A 19078-nucleotide genomic window follows, 5' to 3' on the forward strand; every position below is an offset into this window, starting at 1 on the left:
TAAAAGACAGGAGTAATACAGATAACTGGCTTCCAGAACAATTATTAGCCAATACACTTTGGACTCTTCTACCACTTACCCTCCTTTGCTGGGTGATATGATATTAAAATTTTAAGTTACCTCATGCCTACAGGATGCCTCTCGATGGTGGGTGATCAAAGAGGTCTCCAAAGAAAAGAAGGGACATGTAGCCAGAAGGGGACAAGGTCATCTGAGTCCTGTCAAGTGATACAGGAGATTGGAGGAAGCACACTGGATTCTAGGGAGCAAGTTCCAGATCGAGGTATTAAACGTCCAAACTGGGCCCTGTCCAACGGCCTTTTTGGTCTACCTTTTTGTGCTGCTAATCAGCAGCGTTCCTTGGGTTTGTCATTTGGAAGCTCGATTGCTAACTTTAAGACTTTTGGGGACTTCGTTGGTAGCCCAGTGGCTAAGACTCCACGCTTTCAAGGGGGCACTGGTTGGGGAACTAAGATCCTAGGGGTGTGGCCAAAAAGTAAAAAAAAAAAAAAAAGACTTGAAACAGGTCACCTTTAACCACCTCCCACCATGGTTGAAATGACTTAGGCCTGGTGTGTAACCACCAGCTCATTTGACTCAATAAGCATCTCTTTGGGAAGAGAAAGGGTAATCATAGGTTATGGGGGTGTTGTTTTTCCTCATTATTTTGCAAAACGGACAGCTGTGGTATACAGTGTTTCCAGTTTCACTGAAACAGATTAATCCTAGAAATAACCTGAGTTAAGGTTTCCTGCAACTAAAGAGGCAGGGAGCCTGCACCCTTCTCTCAGTAACTAGACAGACCTGGGAAAGACAGCTCCCTGATTGGTGTCGTAACTGGAACTTGGCTTTAGTTCTCTGTGCTATGAAGGTAAGTGCCTAGTCCAAAAGTGTTGTGAGGGACTTCTGTCAGTCTTTTTGGTACCATTGCAGATGTTTAAAATTCTTCATGAACATGTTTGCTAAGGGTGTTGAATTTTCCCACTTAGAAAGCTTATGGTTTAGAAAGTGAAGTTGAACTTAAAATGATGATGGCAGAAGAGTCAGCATGTTGATGACAGTCTCAACTTTTTACACAGTTATGTGACTTAAGTGGCTTGGTATTTATTGCTAATTTTTAAAATTAGATCACCAGGCTTCCCTTCCTCTTGCTTCTGTTCCATTTAGAAGTACTGGGGTGTTTAGAACCCAATGGAACAGAAGCATGAGGAAGGGGAGGGGTGTTCAGGTGGGGAACGACAGGAAGATGGGTCAGTCACTCAAATCTGAATCTAGTTTGTAGTAAATATATTTACATGTGAGCTTCCCTGGGGGCTCGGATGGTGAAGAATCCACCTGCAATGCGGGAGACCTGGGTTTGATCCTGGGTTGGGAAGATGTCCTGGAGGAGGGCATGGCAACTCACTCCAGTATTCTTGCCTGGAAAACCCCCACGGACAGAAGAGCCTGGCGGGCTACCGTCCATGGGGTCACAAAGAGTCGGACTCGACAGACTAAGCACAGCATATTTACTTGTATTCAGGAAATTACATGAAATCTACAAAAAGTTGAGTCAACAAAAGTTAGCCATGACCAGCATTTTCTTAGAGGATATAACTGAGGAGGATTCTAGAGAAAAGTCAGTTCCACAGAAAGGATGGTCCCGATTACCTGAGCCTGGTGGAAAATCGCCTCTTGCAGGTAGAACAGGAGGTTTGAAGTAGATGCTCCCATGTTTCAAGCCAACTCTGGTTTGTGAATTCATCTCTGAGGAGCTGTACTCGCAAGAGCCTGTTGTCTTCAGATTCACTCACTTCAGCAGAACCTGTTGTCTTCAGATTCACTCACTTCAGCTCCTGGGGGTCCCCGAGGTTCGGGCCTTGGGTTGGTGCTGCCTTGACGCAGCGGGAGGCAGCTCTCCTTCTGTCCCCGCGGGGTGAGCAGGTGTGGGTTCTGAGAAGGTCGGAGCCGGCCCACAGGTTTAAGACGACGCTCCCCAGTATTCAGGACAGTCCAGGGGACCCCCGGAAGGTCTGGCCCAGTCACGTTCGGGGTGAGCGAAGGCGTCTGCTGGAGCGGAGGGCGGCTGATGTCCACGCAGGCGTACCCTCAGACCAGAGGTGTGGCGCGGGCACCGCCACGCCCCGTCGGGGGCGCTGCGGAAGGCCAGGGGCTCCCGCGGGCGGGGCACCCGGGCGCCCATGCAAATCAGCCCGGCCCGGCCCGGCCCCGCCCGCCGCGGCTCCGGAAGTAGCCGTTCCCGCGCCCGGCTCCGCGAGCTCCCGGGGCCGGTTCCACGTTTCCCTCGGGTCGCCTGCCTCGCGGCGCTGGCGATGGGGATGCCGGCGCGGCGCGCGCGATCTGTGCGAGTGCTGGTGGACATGGACTGCGTGCTGGCGGACTTCGAGGCCGGCCTGCTGCGGGGCTTCCTCCAACGGTTCCCCGGGGAGCCGTACGTGCCGCTGGAGGAGCGCCGCGGCTTCCTAGCGCGCGAGCAGTACCGGGCGCTGCGCCCCGACCTGGCGGTAGGGAGCGGGTGGATGGAAGGGGTGCGGCGTGAGGCCGCCCCGGGAGCGGGGAGCCCCGACCCCACAGGACATCCGGGGACCGGGAGCCTCTCCCCTGGGTCAGGACTGTCTGCTTCATGTCGACACCTTCCTGTTTAAAATGAACAAAGCTCTCACTTCAGAATCACACTTCACTTGGGACTAGACAGTCTGGGGGTTGGGGGTGTTTCCTTACCGCTAAACAAAATCCTTCACCCGGGACTCTCATCTGGGGACGAAAGCCCCCCAGGAACCTCACCTTTGAGAGTCCTCGCTGTGTGTGTGTGTGGGGGGGGGGGGGGCTGTGTGTGTGTGGTGGGGGGGCTGTGTGTGTGTGGGGGGGGGGGGGAGGTCTGCTGCGAGCAGAGCCAGGACGGGAACGCTGTCTTTCAGGACAAAGTGGCCAGTGTGTATGAAGCCCCAGGCTTTTTCCTAGACTTGGAGCCCATCCCTGGAGCCTTGGCAGCCATGCGGGAGATGAATGACATGCAGGAGTGAGGAAGGGCGGCAGGGAGTGGGGGCTGGGGGGCAGGGGCAGGCACCACCCCGTCTAATCGTGCGCCCTCCCTGCAGCACCCAGGTCTTCATCTGCACCAGTCCTCTGATGAAGTACGACCACTGTGTGGCGGAGAAGGTGCGGCTGCCCCAGCGCTCCAGGGGCAAACTTAGATTCCTAAGCTCTGATTTTTAAAAAGAAACCATGGGGGACTTCCCTGGCAGTTCAGAGGTTAAGATTCTGTGCTCCCAATGCAAGGGGGCACAGGTCCAATCCCTGGTCAGCAACTGAGATCCCGCATGCTGCATGGCCCAGCCAAAAAAAAAAAAAAAAAAAAACCCCAACACCCCAACAGAAACACAGAAAGTTGGGGGGGAGGAGTGGAGGGGCTATCTCTCACAAGCTGTAGACCCTCCCTCACACCCACTGGCCCTGAGTTCAGGGGCCCACCTTGCCCTACTGACCCTGTGCCCACCTCACAGTACCGCTGGGTGGAGAAGCACCTGGGACCCCAGTTTGTGGAGCGTATTATCGTGACGAGGGACAAGACCGTGGTCTCGGGGGACATACTCATTGATGACAAGGAGGTCATTCAAGGTGGGGAGCCTTTCTCCTTAGCCACCTCCAGGCATCTGGCCTGCTGGGATTAGGGGGAGGGAGTACAGATAACCAGATTAGGGACTGCGGGTTCCCTGCCTCCCCGTCCAGGCCAAGAGGAGACCCCCAGCTGGGAGCACATCTTGTTCACCTGCTGCCACAACCAGCACCTGGCCCTGCCCCCGCCTCGGAGACGGCTGCGCTCCTGGAGCGACAACTGGAGGGAGATTATAGACAGCAAGCGGGGAGCCCTGCCGCTGGACCCCGACGGCCTGGGGCTGCCCCAGCAATGAGGCTGCCGACAGCGGCTGGAGGAGGGCGAGGCAGACGGACAGGGAAGTCGGGCAGAACCGAGTCCCCACGCAGCACAGCACCGGCCGCCTCGAACCTCCCAGGACAGCCGGCCGAAATGCGCTGGGAGAACAGGCACCTTTTAAATAAAACGCTTCGGCTCACTGCTCTCTTAAGGCCTTTTATTTAGGAAAGGGAAGGGCCAGGACCCTCTGGGGGGCAGCGGGAATACAGGCCGAAGAGGAGGCCTTCGCCTCCCTCCCTCTGGGCTCCTTAGTCCATTAGTCCCATAATCCACCCACCCCCACATCCACCTGGACACTGTTCCTCTTGGAGCCACCTTTCCTTGGTCATGTAAGAGGTCAGCTTTAAGGGGGGGCCAGGACCTTCCCCTGCTCCCGAACCCCAGCTTCCCACGGGGGCCCACACCCCTTCCCCCATGCTGAGCGGTGTACACTGGGCTCTGAGCCCTGCACTGTATGTCAGCATCTGGTCCCCTCTCCCTTGCATCCCCAAGGCCCTCCTGAGCCCCAGACGTGCTTCCAGGCACAGGGACCCCCCCCCCCCCACTAACCCTGATGGCAGAGAAGGCGGGCCAGGGCTTCCAAGCAGAGACCATGGGGTGGGGAGGGGAGGAGACACTGCTCGAAGAGTCCGTGCCTGTCCTCCGACGTGTCGTCACCCTCACGGCCACCGTAACAGTCACTGGGCTGGACTCTCAACAGCAGGGGGCACGCTCTGGTGTTTGAGGCCCTAGCATGGTGGCTGGCTGACAGGTCTGTGCGGATCAACAGTTAAGCCAGAGAGTTCTCAGGGCCAGCATCCACCAGGCCGAATGCCCAGCCTGGAGAGCTTGTGGAGCAGGTACCCAGCCTCCACAGATAGGGGCACACCACCACCCTCAGCTTCCCGGAGCCGTGATATACTTTGAACAACAAGGCTTCTCACTTCTGCGTCTCAAAATGACTCCAGACACCTCTGTTGGAGAGAATGCTTCCTTCCTCAAGCTCAGGCAATTCTCCTAAGCTCCAGGCCCAGCTGTTCCTCCAGAGAAACACCTGCGAAGGCTGCGAGTCCAGGGACCGCGCTGCTTCCTCCGCGAGGGTGAGACCCGGTGAGGGTGGGGGGGCTGGCACGAGGGCCTCTCCACGAGGCTGAGAGCAGCGGCCCGTGAAAACGGCAGCATCTTCGGCTTCCCCGTCCACGCGTCTCAAGGCCTGGCTTCCTCGCTCGTCAGGGGCCTTTCATCACAGTGCAAATACCTGCCGTGGAGAAAGCGCACCTTGAAAACGGCCGAGCGCGCGCCATTAGCGGAGAGGGCGCGCTGTGGGCGCGCCGCCGCCACCTCTCCCGGAGCCCCCACTAGGGTTTCAGTCTCGTCCGGTGGGCAGCGGGTCAGGGCTGCTGTGGGGCCTCCGTCCTCGGCAGGGGGATCCCCAGGGCGGCATCCGCTCGCCAGCTGCGGGCCTCGGCCACCTGGCTGGGAGAGCAGAAGTCTTCTAGGAAGATCTGGGCCAGGTTTCGGAGCCGGGCGCTGGCCGACAGGGAGAAGCGCAGCATGCACTGGACCACGGGCCGGGCCGTCAGCTCGGGGTGGGAGCCTGCGCCGGGCGAGCCCAGGCCCATGAGCGCGGTCACGGCGGACAGCACGGTCTCCTCGCTGGGGCTGGACAGGCAGTTGACGATGAGGGGGACGCCCCCCGCCTGCAGGATGTATTCCCTGTTGGCCCTGTCGGCGCATAGATTGCAGAGGCCGCCTGGGGAAGAGCAAGCGGACTCTGAGGCCTCAACTCTGGGCCTCCTCCGCCCTCTCCTCCCGGAGTCCCACTGGATCTCCAGCCCTTTCCAAGTTCCAGACAGGCCTGCCTGCCACGGCCCAGCCTTCTGGAGGTGGGCACTGAACCTTCTCCCTCTCGGTTCGGCCAGTTCAATGCTTTCCTGGGAACTCCCTGGTGGTCCGGGGTTAGGGCTCCAAGCTTTCCCTGCTGAGGGCCTGGTTCAATCCCTGGCCGGGGAACTAAGAGCCCACAAGATGTGTGGCATGACCACAATACATATATGTACACACACACACACATGCACACACATACATACATATGCACACGTATGTAAGGTGACTGTTTCACAGGTGTACACATACATCAAAACGTATCAAGTTGCCCCTCAAGTTGCCCCCTTTACTTATGTGAAGTTTATCAGATGTCAGTTATACTACAATAAAACTGTCAAAAAGGCAAAGTATAAACCATCTCAATCCTACCACCCAGACATTTAATATTTACTTTTCATCCCACAATATTTAAATATGTGACTCCATATACTTGGAAACAATGTGATCCTCTGCTTACTGTTTTGTAAGCCAGTTGCTTTTATTTAACCACTTATGACCAATCTAGACAGCATACTAAAAAGCAGAGACATTACTTTGCCAACAAAGGTCTATCTAGTCTAGGCTATGGTTTTTTCAGTGGTCATGTATGGATGTGAGAGTTGGACTATAAAGAAAGCTGAGAGCCGAAGAATTGATGCTTTAGAACTGTGATGTTGGAGAAGACTCTTGAGAGTCCCTTGGACTGCAAGGAGACCCAACCAGTCCATCCTAAAAGAGATCAGTCCTGGGTATTCATTGGAAGGACTGACGTTGAAGCTGAAACTCCAATACTTCGATCATCTGATGTGAAGAGCTGACTCACTGGAAAAGACCCTGATGCTGGGCAAGATTGAGGGCAGGAGGAGAAGGGGACGACATTGGATGAGATGGCTGGATGGCATCATCAACTCGATGGATGTGGGTTTGGGTGGACTCAGGGAGTTGGTGATGGACAGGGAGGCCTGGCGTGTTGCGGTTCATGGGTTCACAAAGAGTTGGACACGACTGAACTGAACTGTGAACACCTCTCCACGCCAATAAATCTACAATCACGACATCATTTAACAGCCATGCAGTCCACCCTTTTACCATTTTATGGATACAACATAATTAAGAGGTTAAATATCATCCACCACTGCCTCCCCCAACCCATCATTGTTACTAGGATTCTGGGGGATAAGAGAAAAGGACAGAGTGAAGAAACCTGTGGTTCGGGATGGAAGAACCCACCACCGCTCACGTAGTGTGGCCAGACTTTGTACTCTCCCGCTAGCCCAGAGCCCTGGGTGTGAGAAGCTGACTTCCTGTGGCTCCTGGGTGAGCTTCCTGCCGTCAGGGCACCCCCACCCTTGGGTTCCTACTCCAAACAGAAGACCAGCTTCTAGCTCATTTGCACAGCACGCGCTGCCCAGCCCCACGCAGCCAATGAAGAGTGAACTGACAGCCCATCCACTTCCCCTGCGTCTCTGGAAACTGGCAGAGGCTCTGTATTCTCACAGCCTCAAATCCAACCTGGACGTCTTTCCCAGCAAGTGCGGACAGGAGCAGCGAGGTGGGGGGCAGGGCTGGCAAAGACCTCCTCCTCCTCCAGGCTCAGCCGCCTGCTTCTGAGCAGTACCTGGGTCAGTCTGGGTCCCGCTGAAGGGAAGTTTGTAAAGGTTCCATCCACTCAACCTCCAGGGACTTCCCACTGCACCTGGAATAAAGTTCACACTCCCTTCCAGGATCTTCACATGGTGCCACCCTCGTTTTTGTTTTTTTTTTTGTTTGTTTGTTTTCTTTTATTGGCCGTGCCTCGTGGCATGCAGCATCTTAATTGCCTAAGCAGGGATTGAACCGTGCCCCCCATGCAGTGGAAGCTCTAACCACTGGACCATCAGGGAAGTCCTGCCACGCTCTTGCTGGTAACCAGCACGTCACTGCTCCCTGGACAGTGAGGTTCTCCTGGACCACCACATAAGCCCCACCCTGCCACATCCAGGCACTTCCCTCATCACTCTATTTCATTTTCTTCACATGCTTAGAGCTTTGATGGATCACCATGGCTTTTCCTTGCTCGCTGACTGCTGAGCCCCACTAGAAGGATACGTTCCCAGAGGTCAAGACCCAGGCTGTCTTATTCCCACCACATCCTGGGTGCCTGGTACAGGGTGTGCTCTACAAACATTTGTTAGAAGGACTGTAAAGTGGTGAGCAGCAGGAAACAGCTGCACTGCAGATGGTCGGGAGGCTGGATGGGATGGCTCCCCGGGACCCTGCCCACCTGGGACATCTGCGGTTCTGGGGTCTCACTGACAGGGGGCCTCTGAGGGGTGGCCCCAGAAGAGGAGGCACTGATGCAGGGTCCCTCCCCACCTCAGGTCACTCCAGTGGAGCCCTGAGCACAGCCTGGGGCCTCCCTTCCCACCACCCTCTTTACTTGCGGTCTTTGCCCATCACTGGCACCACACGGCAGTCATGTACCTCTGAATCCTGGGGGCCTGCAACTGTGCATTCTTGCTGGGCACATGACTGAACCCCATGGAGCAAGAGTCACCACCACCCCCAGACGGGAAAGAAGCTGAGGCCGTTGAGTAACTTGCCCAAAGTCTCAGAAGATGGGGAGCCCGCTGCCCCTCCCAGCGTAAAGGGTGTCCCTGTAGAAGCCATGAAAACAACTAATCCTACCATGGGCGGACTCCAGGCTCAGTCGGGTGCAGGGACAAGTGGAAACGCCCCGGCGGGACCCCGGCTCCTCGCACACATTGGCACCATCTCCTCTGAGCTCCGAGTGGAGCTGCAGCCTCCTACCCACACTGCGGACTCAGCTCGGGGGTGGGGGACGGGACTTAATCTCTGCCCTCAAGGGTGATACGGTGAAAAGCCCGAGTCACTCTCGGGCTGGTGAGTCATCATCGCGCCCAGCTGTGCCTGGGCAGGGCTCTGCCACTTGGGATAATCACAGGGCATCTGCAGGAGAATGGGCTCGGGAGGCAGCCTCCCAATAGCCAACCCCACCTGCTCCCCATTTACAGGCCTGGGAAGGCTCCAGGGATGGATCGGGGGGCTGCCAGCACTCACCAGCTGCCAGGTCCCCACCGCAGGCAGGGAACTCTTTAAGGCCCTCAGCCTTGCTGGCAGTGACCGCGGCAGATGAAAAAGGGCAGTGAAAGCCTGGAAAGAGAAGGGCTTCAGGGATAAAGGGCTGAGCAGGAGCGCCAGAGAAGGAGCCAAAAGACCCCCAAAGAGCTGACGAGAAGCCGCGGCCGCTCTGAGTTTTCCTCGGAGCCCACCTCTGTGCACCAGCCCTGAAGAACTAAGGAGGGCTGTAGAAAAAGAGCAACGTGAAGCCTGGCAGCTTCCTAAAGAAGGCCCAACAGCGGCAAACTGGTTAAAGAAAGTAGGGTACATCCGTATGATGAAACATTATACAGTTCTAAAAATCATGTTTTAAAAAAAACGTGTAATGTGGGGAAATGCTTGCTATATAAGGTTAAGGAGGAAAAAAGAACAGCAGATGTGTCATAAAATTGCAATTAAAAAAAAAAAAAAAACAAGTCCAGGGAATTCCCTGACTGTCCAGTGCTCAGGACTCTGCTCTCACTGCTGTGGGCCCAGGTTTAATCTCCGGTTGGGGAACTAAGACCCTGAAAACCATGAGGTGCAGCCAGAAAAAAAAAGGTCCAACAAGATGTTACCTCTTCTCGGAGCCTTCCTTGACCACACTAATCATCCCCCTCCCCAAGGGCCCTCTCCTCACCCCCTTCACTTCTTGTCTTCATACCAAAAAAGGCGGGGGGGGGGGGGGGAAGCAAAAGAAGAAAATATTCATAGATTCTGACAAAGAACTCATATCCAGGATAACTCCTTCATATCAATAAAGGATGAACAACACAATAAAAAAAAAAAAAGAATGAGCAAAAGACTTAGACAAACTGCACAAAAGGGCCAATATATGAAAATGTGCTCTACATTCCTTATCAGAGAAATGAAAATTAAAATCACAGCAAGAGGCCCCTATATACCTATCATAATGGAAAACAAAAAAAGACTGACAATAGTAAGTGCTGGCAGAGCTACTGGAACTCTCGTGTGCTGGTGGTGAGGCGTGCACACATCGTAATTATACTGGAAAACTCTTTGGTAGCTTTTCCTGGTGGCTTAGAGGGTAAAACGTCTGCCTGCAATGCAGGAGACCCGGGTTCAATCCCTGGGTCGGGAAGATCCCCTGGAGAAGGAAATGGCAACCCACTCCAGTACTCTTGCCTGGAAAATCCCATGGGCGGAGGAGCCTCATAGGCTACAGTCCATGGGGTCACGAAGAGTCAGACACGACTCAGCTATGACAACAAATACAGTTGAACATACATCTACCGTGTGTGTGGGGTGTGTGTGTATCTATGTACACAAGTGCACATGCAAACTCAGTTGTGAGAGCCTGTAGCCCACCACGGGTTCAGTCCTGCCAATGCAGAAGACACGGACGGGTTCAGTCCTGATCTGGGAAGATTCCACACACCCGAGGGCAAATAATCCATGTGCCACAGCTACCGAGCCTGTGCTCTGAAGTGCGGAGCCGCAACTACTGAAGCCTGCGTGTCCTGGAGTTCTACAACCAAAGAAGCCACTGCAACGAGAAGCCCTCAAACGGCAACTAGAGGGTAGTCCCTGCTCAGCGAAACTAGAGAAAAGCCCGGGGAGCAATGAAGAGCCAGCATAGCCGCAAGTAAATAAAATCTTCTTAAAATGATCGTAACGGCTTTACTCATAAAGGCTCTAGAAATAACTCAAAGCTCCACCAGTGGATGAACGGATGCGGATGAACAGCTTGTGGCCTATTCATACAAAGACAGGAGCTACTGATACTGTAACAATTTGCATGGACCTCAGAAACATTATGTTGAGGGAAAAAAACCAGAGACTCAACTCAAAGAATCCTGTACCAGTCCACTTACATGAAGTTCAAGAACAGGCAAAACAAATCCATGTGGCTAAAGGTGAGAACCATGGTTACCTCGGGGTGGAAGACACGAACCGGCAGAGGGTATGAGGGATCCTTTCGGGGAGATGGAAATATTCTGTATCTTGATTTAAGTGCTGGTTACGTAGATGTACATACACCTTAATGAACTTAAAAATTCATCAAACTGGGACTTTCCTGTGGTCCAGTGGTTAAGAATCCACACTTCCACTGCAGGGGCCTCGGGTTTCAATCCCTGGTTGGGGAACTAAGATCCTTCATGCCGCGTGGTGCAGCCAAAAAAAAAAAAAAAAAATCATCAAACTGACACTTAAACCGTGTGCAATTCACCGTATGCTGATCCTGCTGCAATTTAAAGACTGGTTACCACACAAAAAGGAGAACAAGTTCTGACTGGTGGATGAACGTGTTTTGGACAAACCAGGCAAGGCAGAAAGAAAGAACAAGGGACAAAGGCAGGGCCCATCTAGACCGGAGCCAGAGAAAGCCCCGGCAAAGGCAAAGAAGAAGCCCCGGGGGCCGCCTGGGAGGAGAAAGCTGCGGCTCAGAGGTCGGGCAGGGGCTCTCAAGTCACATGGCAAGCAGGGCGCCGCTGCTGGGAGGGACAGGAGGGCCTGAGGACTGTCCTGGCAATCGAGTGAGGGCATGCTGCGTGCTGAACCGGCACCTGGCGCCCTGGAGGGCTGGGCGAGCCCTTGGAGACACTGGCTGGAGACGTGGTGTCTAAGCACCCACCCACCCCAGGGCACCGGGCTGGCCACAGTCAATCCCAGCTCAAAATCTTCACTGAGGACTCTTTGTTTTGGGGTTTAACTTTAGTATTGGGGTGGTCAAAATATTCGTAACATGTTATGTTTTCCATAACATCTTTTTTTTTTTTTTTTGGCTCTGCGTGGTCTTAGTTGTGGCATATGCAATTTTTAATTCTTCAGTTGCATCATGTGAGAGCTTTAGTTCTTTAGTTGCAGCATGTGGGATCTAGTTCCCCAACCAGGGATAGAACCCTGGTACCCTGCATTCGGGAGCTCAGAGTCTTAGCCACTGGACCACAGGGAAGTCCCCATGTTTTCCATAACATCTTGTGGAAAAACCCAAATGAACTTTTTGGCCAACCCAATATCTTGAGTTGGTCTTCCCTGGTGGCATAGATGGTAAAGAATCTGCCTGCAAGGTGAGAGACCTGGGTTTGATCCCTGGGTTGGGAAGATCCCCTGGAGAAGGGCATGGCAACCCACTCCAGTATTCTTCCCTGGAGAATCCCAGGGACAAAGGAGCCGGGAGGGTTACAGTCCATGGGGTCACAAAGAGTCAGACACGACTGAGCAACTAAGCACCCACACATACACATACAGTCCATCCTAAAAGAAATCAGTCCTGAATATTCATTGGAAGCACTGATGCTGAAGCTGAAACTCCAATACTTTGGCCACCTGATGTGAAGAGCTGACTTTTGAAAAGACCCGGATGCTGGCAAAGATTGAGGGCAGGAAGAGAAGGGGATGACAGAGGATAAGATGGTTGGATGGCATCACCGACTCAATGGACATGAGTTTGAGTAAACTCTGGGAGTTGGTGATGGACAGGGAGGCCTGGCGTGCTGCATTCCATTGGGTCGCAAAGAGTTGGACACAACTGAGCGACTGACACCCACACACACATACACCACACGTTATCTTGAGAATGGTTCTTTCTGACATTTCAGGACGGACACTCAAGGGGCGAACAGCATACAGAGAAAGCTGCTATTATATGTAAGCAGGCAGTGGACAAATATACACGTATGTCCATGTTCACATCTGCTGATTCCATGAGAGGGGAACAGAGGGGAACGGACCAGGATGGTAGTGAGACTTCTCTAAAAACACAGGGTGATACAGTTTTCACTTAAGTGATATGTTTTGTATAATCTAAAAAAAAAAAAGGTTTTAATTAAAAAAAAAAAATCATGGCCTTTCGCGTTTCTGACCTAGACTTCAATTCTAGCATTTTATTATACAGGGCCATTCCGGCAAGAGAAATGATACACAAATAAGCAGCACCGCATGTGAGAGCAAGATGGAAACAACCGAAACGGCCATCCTCCTCGGGCTGCTAGCCCTCAGTCCGACTCGCCGAGGTCACCATGCGGTGCTTGCAATCAGGCAGCTCTTTAAGGGCTGACACTGCACGTGTGCCAATAGGTGGCGCTGTGATTTTTCCTGCCCCCCCCCCCCCCCACCCGCCCCAAGGGACTTCCTGGTGGTCCAGAGGTTAAGATTCTGAGCTCCCAGTGCAGGGGGCCCGCATTGGATCCCTGGTCTGGGAACTAGGTCCCACATGCCACAACTAAGACCCAGCACAGCCAAATAAATTTTAAAAAGGGGGAAGGGGAGGAGCGGAATATAGATATAGTATACTACAGGCATGTGTAAGACATACAATGTATACATAGTATACATACAAACATGTACGTATTTGTTTATAAATCCTGCAAATATCTCTGGGAGGATACACAAGAAACTGGTAACAGTGGCTGCCTCCAGAAAAGGCTACAGACTGTTACAGTTTACCACCTACCCTTTTGAACTCTGTACCGAGTGAATCCATTACATATTCGCATACATGAATAAAACACACAGACACACCCTGCTTGTGCCTGGAACTGAGAGGAAGCGGGGCGGGAGGGCAGAGGTGCCTGGTGTCAGCCTTCCCAGGTGGCGCGCGAGGGAGTGATGGGACGAGAACCTTGACTTCAGCTTTCCTGTAACTAGTGGCGGGCTGGGGAGTTTTTTGTTTTTGTTTTTTTTAAGCTGAAAGATGTGCGATCCCAGGACCCTAAAGGACCAATGAGAGAAGCAGGTTCCCCGCGGACCCGAGTTCTGCGGATGGAGCGAGGGCTCCGTGGTGGGCGGAAATAGCTAAAAATCCCGGGAACGCCCCCTGCAGATTCAAGTGAGCAGAGCAAGCAACTCCATTTCTCTAAGCCTGAGTTTCTTCACCAGTAAAACGGGCAGAGAGGATTAGATAGTGGAAGACCCCTCTCTGGCACCCAGTAGAGGTGGACCAGGCACGCCCCTGTTTACAGCCCCGGAGAATGGCCCAGGGCACACCCGCAACCCACACACAGGCAGAGGTGAACAGTGAGCGCCCAAGTGCCCACGTAACCAGCGCTGAGGTCAAGGTCTGAAGCACAGTCTGCAGTCCAGCGCCTCTGCACATTCTTTCCTGATTGAATTCTCTCCCTCTCAGAGGTGAACCCCTTCCTGACTTGTAACAAACAGGACCTTTAATTTCCTGTGTGGCTTGTGGATCTTAGTTCTCCCATCAGGGGTTGAACCCAGGCCACGAGAGGGAAAGCACCGAGTCCTAACCACTGGACCACCAGGGAGTTCTCGGGATCTTCCAAATATTTCTCTTTTTTAACCACACACCCGCTGCTAAATGCTGTAATTCAGTTCTGCCTCTTTTTGGACTTTATTGAAATGGGGTTATGCTGTACATATTATTATGTGTCTAGCATCCTGCTTAACATTATGTTTGCAAGATAATTGCATGGAGCTGTGCAGATGGTTCATTTACCTTGCTAAGTAGTATGAACATCCACAATATTGATATTCATCCCAGTGTTGACTGTTTGCAGGCTGGGGCTATTACAGACAATACTGCTGGTGACATTTTTGCCTATGTGTCTACACGCGCCTGGACCTAACCCTGTGAATGTAACTGCTGGATCAGGGGTTACTCTCTTCAATTACACTAGATACTGTTTTCCAGAGAGGCGCTCAGGCATCATCCGCCAGTCTTTTTCAGTACACCACCACCATCTGGTGGCAGCTACGAGTATTGCAGGAAATAGAACAGGAAAAAGGATTTAAGCTGAATTGTGGGAGTGTGGGAGGTCCCTCCTACTTGAACTCTGTTTTGGTAACAAAACTGTCAAGTATTCTGTGATATCCTAGGGTTCAGTGTTCATGGAAGCAGCGAGTTATCTCCTGGCTTGTTTACATATCCACACAGCATCTAGAATGGCACAGGTGTGCACACAGCAGGTAAGACTGCGAATCAACCATGGTGCTTCAGGCCCGTGCTCTCAGACTGATGCCAAAGCCTGCCAGAGGTTTTATCTGGGGCATGAGCTCGGAATCCCTTCATTCATTTGAGTGTTTACCGAGATCCTGGCTTTGCATCTGGTTCCTGATAATCCACCCACTTTCCACCCTCCGAACCAAACAAGGATGGCTCTGGCCTGACCAGTGCCCTTCGCCCAGGGGTATGTCCTCCTAATACTGCCCGGACACCCACTATGAGGCTAGGGGTCAACTTTCATACCTTTTCCTATCACTCAGTGATGCTTTTCCAGAAGGAACGAATCCCTGGAACAGATGGGTCATGAGATACTATCCCACTTCAGTCTCTGGGAGATGAGGGAACTGCTTATCCTCAAGGAGGTCTGGATAGCAGGAGGCCATGCAGCTGCAAGCACTTCAGCTCATATAATCCTCAACAACTCTGTGAGGCAGGTATTGATCCTGCCCACCTGACTGACGGTGGGAGAAGGGAAGTCACGTGCCCAGAGTTAAGTCGCGGAGTGAGGACTTGAACCCAGGCCTGCCTGACCCCAAAGCCCTGCTCCTACCAAACTCACTCTCTTCTGCGCCAACAAACCAACACTGGTTTTGATTCCGCCAAACCGTGGCCATGGGCAATCTTACCCAGTAGTTGTTCCAGAACCAGTCCCACTCAGGGCGCCAGCCCCAAGTCAGGGGCAGGACTCTGCATGCGTGCACTCACCCCATCCCCTCTTTCCAGACCAAAAAGCCTGAGCATTCAAGACAAAGATAAGCAAAGCACTCTGACTTCATGGAGATCACCATCTCAGACCTGCCACCGGAGAGAAAAGATTCCAAGCTACAAAGCACAGGGCAGGATAAGCACTGGCAGTGTCTCCCATGTAGCGGCCACAGACATCAACAAGAAAGGAAACAGAGTAACAAAACAGGCTTCTAAGCACCACTGGGACTTCCAATTTATGCACAATAAATAAAAAAGAAATTTCATCTGCAGAGGACCCCATGGAGGGATGCAGAGCTAAGAAAGCTGTTGCTCCTGGGATTGGGGACCTTAGAAAGAAGGAGAAAAAGAGGAAAAGCGGCTGTGAAAAGGAAAACTGGTGATAAGGATACGAACGATTCACCTTCACAGACACACAGACCCAACAGCTCTGCTCCCCACAGCAGTCCTGCGAGGCAGGCAAGGCTCAGATGAGGAAACGAAGCTCAGAAGAGATACGACTCATCCACAAGGATCAGCTACGAAGCGAAGTGGGGACCGTGGACTCCAGGCCCAGGGCTTGGTGACCCACCCTGGGAGCCCCCAGCTCAGTGGGCCGGGATCTGAGGGCTCCTGCCTTGGGAAAGGTGCTTCCTGATCCTGTAAAAACTCGCCTTGGCTGACTGCTCTTTTTAGCAAAGTTTTCTCCAGGCTTGAGACCCTAGTGGTCCAGCAGTTAACACTGCACTGCCACTGCAGGGGGCATAGGTTCGATCCTTGGTCAGGGAACTAAGATCCCACATGGGAAGCACCCCACTCCACCTCCCAAAATAGCTTTAGTTAGAGAAGATATGTCATGGCCTTTTACCATTTACCTCTGTAGTCATCCTCCCCAAAACTCATATCCCAGTCTAATAATGAGAAAAATGTCAGGCAAATCCCAACTAAAGGATAACCTACGAAATACCTGACCAGTACTCCTTAAAACTGCCTAGGTCATTCACAAAAAGAAAAAGTCTAGAACTGGCACAGCCCAAAGGAGCCTAAATCTAACATAGTATCTTGGATGGACTCCTGAAACAGTAAAAGGTTATGAGGGAAAAACTGAGGAAATCAGAATAAAGTACGGACTTGAGTTCGTAATAGGGCTTTCCAGGTGGCTCGGTGGTAAAGAATCCATCTGCCAATGCAGGAGACACAGGTTCTATCCCTGGGTCGGGAAGATCCCCTGGAGGAGGAAATGGCAACCCACGCCAGTATTCTTGTCTGGGAAATTCCATGGACAGAGGAGCCTGGCAGGCTACAGCCCATGGGGTTGCCAAGAGTTAGACAGGACTGTTGATACTGGCTTATTAATTATAACAAGTGTACCATACTAATGTAAGAAGGTAATAATAATGAAACTGGGTGTGCATATATAGAAACTCTGTATTACCTTCGCAATTTTTCTAAAACTGTCCTAAAATACAAAGTTTATTTAAAAAGAGAGCAAGAGATTGAGATCTAAGGAACATAACCACCAGATTAAGACCATGGATCCTAGTTTATACAAAACAACAAAAAATGTCCACTTGGGAACTATTAGAGAAGTCTGCCTAACTGGGTATTTGGTGACAATGGAATTATTAAGTTTATTCCCTATGAAGATAAGATTCCTTTCACTATGCAGAGAAATGTTCTTTTTTAAAGACACATGCTGAAAAAAGAATGTTGGTTTTGTTTGCTTTTTGCAGGATCTCAGTTCCCTAATCAGGGATGGAACCCGCCGCCCCTACAGTGGAAGAGCAAAGTCCTAATTGTTGGACCACTAGGGAAGTCCCAGGAATGTTGGTTTGCCCTCAGAATAAACTCCAAACTCCCACCCAATGCCTAGATCTGAATCCCTGTAAACTGGTGCGAGGTGCTAATTTAGCAGCACTAAATCCTTCTCTCTCATTTAGTACCGCTCTCGGCTTCACTCACCACAATGCTGCCACATCAGCCTTCCTTCTGGCTCCTCCTGCTCTAGGGTCTTGGCCTGGCCTGTGCCTTCCAGCCAGGGCCAAACCAGAAGTAGTCCCTTCCTCCCCTTGCTCTTCTTCATCAGCCTGCTTTCTTCAGCACCTCAGCTTTTTTGTCAACCATGTGTCTCCCTCCGCTAGCATGTAAATTCCCTGAGGGCAAAGATTTTTTCCCAACTTGTTGGCCATCTCGCCAGCATTTAGAACAATACTTTGCTCACACAGTGCCTGCCCAACAAACACCTGTCGGGTGAATAATTCAATAGGTCTGAGGCCAGAACAACTACAGGTGCCATAAGCCCTTCCGAGTGACTGCTATTTCTCTTGATGGTGAAACAAGATAAAGAGGTTTTAAAAGAGCACTCAACTTTTTTTTTTCCCCTCCAAGGGGCTTCAATCCATTCCCATTTATAATCTCACCTCTAACCGAGAAGGAATGTAGACAGGTAGAAACGGTCCTGGACCTGGGTTCCAGGCCAGACTCAAGCCACTTGTGAACCTGGACGCTGTGTGGGCCTCAGAGGCATTACAGACACTACGAAAGTCTGCCTTCGCTGCTGAGAGACGGCCCTAAGAGAGCCCTTTCCCAACAACTCACTTCTAACTGTTATCTCATCAGGCACCTAGGAGACCGCCCCATCCTTACCAATAGCAAACTCCACCAGGGTCTCATTCTCCTCCGACAGCGAATCGAGGAATAAATCCAGGACCTGCAGCTGCCGCAGATACTGGTAGTTAGCGGGGTCATAGGCGAAGTTGGCGAGGTTGGCCAGCACCTGCTCCTTGGCGTCTGCGGTGGAGAAGCGGGCAGTGGCGCCAGGGCCCGGGCGGTGGTCGCGGCCGAACCCCAGCCCGGTCCCCCTGCCCCCCCCACCCCGAGGCACTCACCTTGGCTCTGCGTCTCCTGGAATTCCGTGACCAGCGCCTGCAGGTACCCCAGCCTACCGACGTGGGGGTCTACCTTCGGCTTCTGGGCCATGCGCGGGCGGCGAGGGGCCCCGGGGAGCGGGCGGGAGAGTGTGGAAGGCGAGGCTGGGGACAGGGGCGAGGACCCCACCTGATTTCGCGGGGCCAGGGAGGGGAAACAGGTTCCTTTCCTGGCTCCAGGCTCTGCAGCAGCTTGCAGCTGAGACTGGGCTGTGGGAGACGCGGTGGTGCCTCAAGACCTCGTAGGAGTTGGGACTGAACACCTAAGTTGGTGAGCAGGAGACGAGGACCCACCCGCGCGCCGTAGGAGGGAGGGGCAGCGCCCAGCTGGGCGGGACGTTCGGCTCGGTCCCGGACTTCCGGGGGAAGCGGCGCTTAGCCCCGCCCAGAGGGCGGAAGGGGCGGGGCGGGGCGATGGGTAAGGGGCGGGGCGGGGCGATGGGTAAGGGGCGGGGTGGGGCGGGGCGATGGGTAAGGGGCGGGGTGGGGCGGGGCGGGGCGGGGCGGCGAGCGGGGTGGGCCGTCGCTGAGCTGAGTGTGCCTGCGCTGCCCGCTTCTAGCGTTTTGTCTCTTGCAGGCGGCGATCCTCCTCTTGATGGAAGTGGTAACTGAAGCCTGCGGTTGTGTTGAGGCGTGCCCCTAGAGCCCTTAGGAGCTCAGAAG

General features: G+C 53.1%; 2 protein-coding genes across 3 annotated transcripts; one reads left to right on the forward strand and one right to left on the reverse strand.

The window, feature by feature from the left end:
• Window positions 1-2205: 2205 nt before the first annotated feature.
• Window positions 2206-4073, forward strand: NT5C (5', 3'-nucleotidase, cytosolic). Its single transcript, XM_043905593.1, has 5 exons — window positions 2206-2504; window positions 2919-3019; window positions 3099-3159; window positions 3504-3618; window positions 3730-4073. The coding sequence occupies exons 1-5, from the start codon at window positions 2313-2315 to the stop codon at window positions 3909-3911; spliced, it is 651 nt and encodes a 216-aa protein (XP_043761528.1). The 5' UTR covers window positions 2206-2312; the 3' UTR covers window positions 3912-4073.
• A 4-nt stretch (window positions 4074-4077) lies between these two features.
• Window positions 4078-18822, reverse strand: ARMC7 (armadillo repeat containing 7). 2 transcript variants are annotated; one of them, XM_043905604.1, is made up of 3 exons: window positions 18377-18822; window positions 18135-18278; window positions 4078-5171 (listed from the first exon to the last, which is right to left on the reverse strand). In XM_043905604.1, the coding sequence occupies exons 1-3, from the start codon at window positions 18465-18467 to the stop codon at window positions 5143-5145; spliced, it is 264 nt and encodes an 87-aa protein (XP_043761539.1). In that variant the 5' UTR covers window positions 18468-18822; the 3' UTR covers window positions 4078-5142. The 2 variants fall into 2 exon arrangements, with proteins under 2 accessions (XP_043761539.1, XP_043761538.1); XM_043905603.1 differs by having other exon boundaries at window positions 4078-5666; window positions 18377-18819.
• Between the last annotated feature and the right edge of the window lie 256 nt (window positions 18823-19078).

Source organism: Cervus elaphus, chromosome 5 (assembly GCF_910594005.1).
Source record: "Cervus elaphus chromosome 5, mCerEla1.1, whole genome shotgun sequence".
Lineage (NCBI taxonomy): Eukaryota > Metazoa > Chordata > Mammalia > Artiodactyla > Cervidae > Cervus > Cervus elaphus.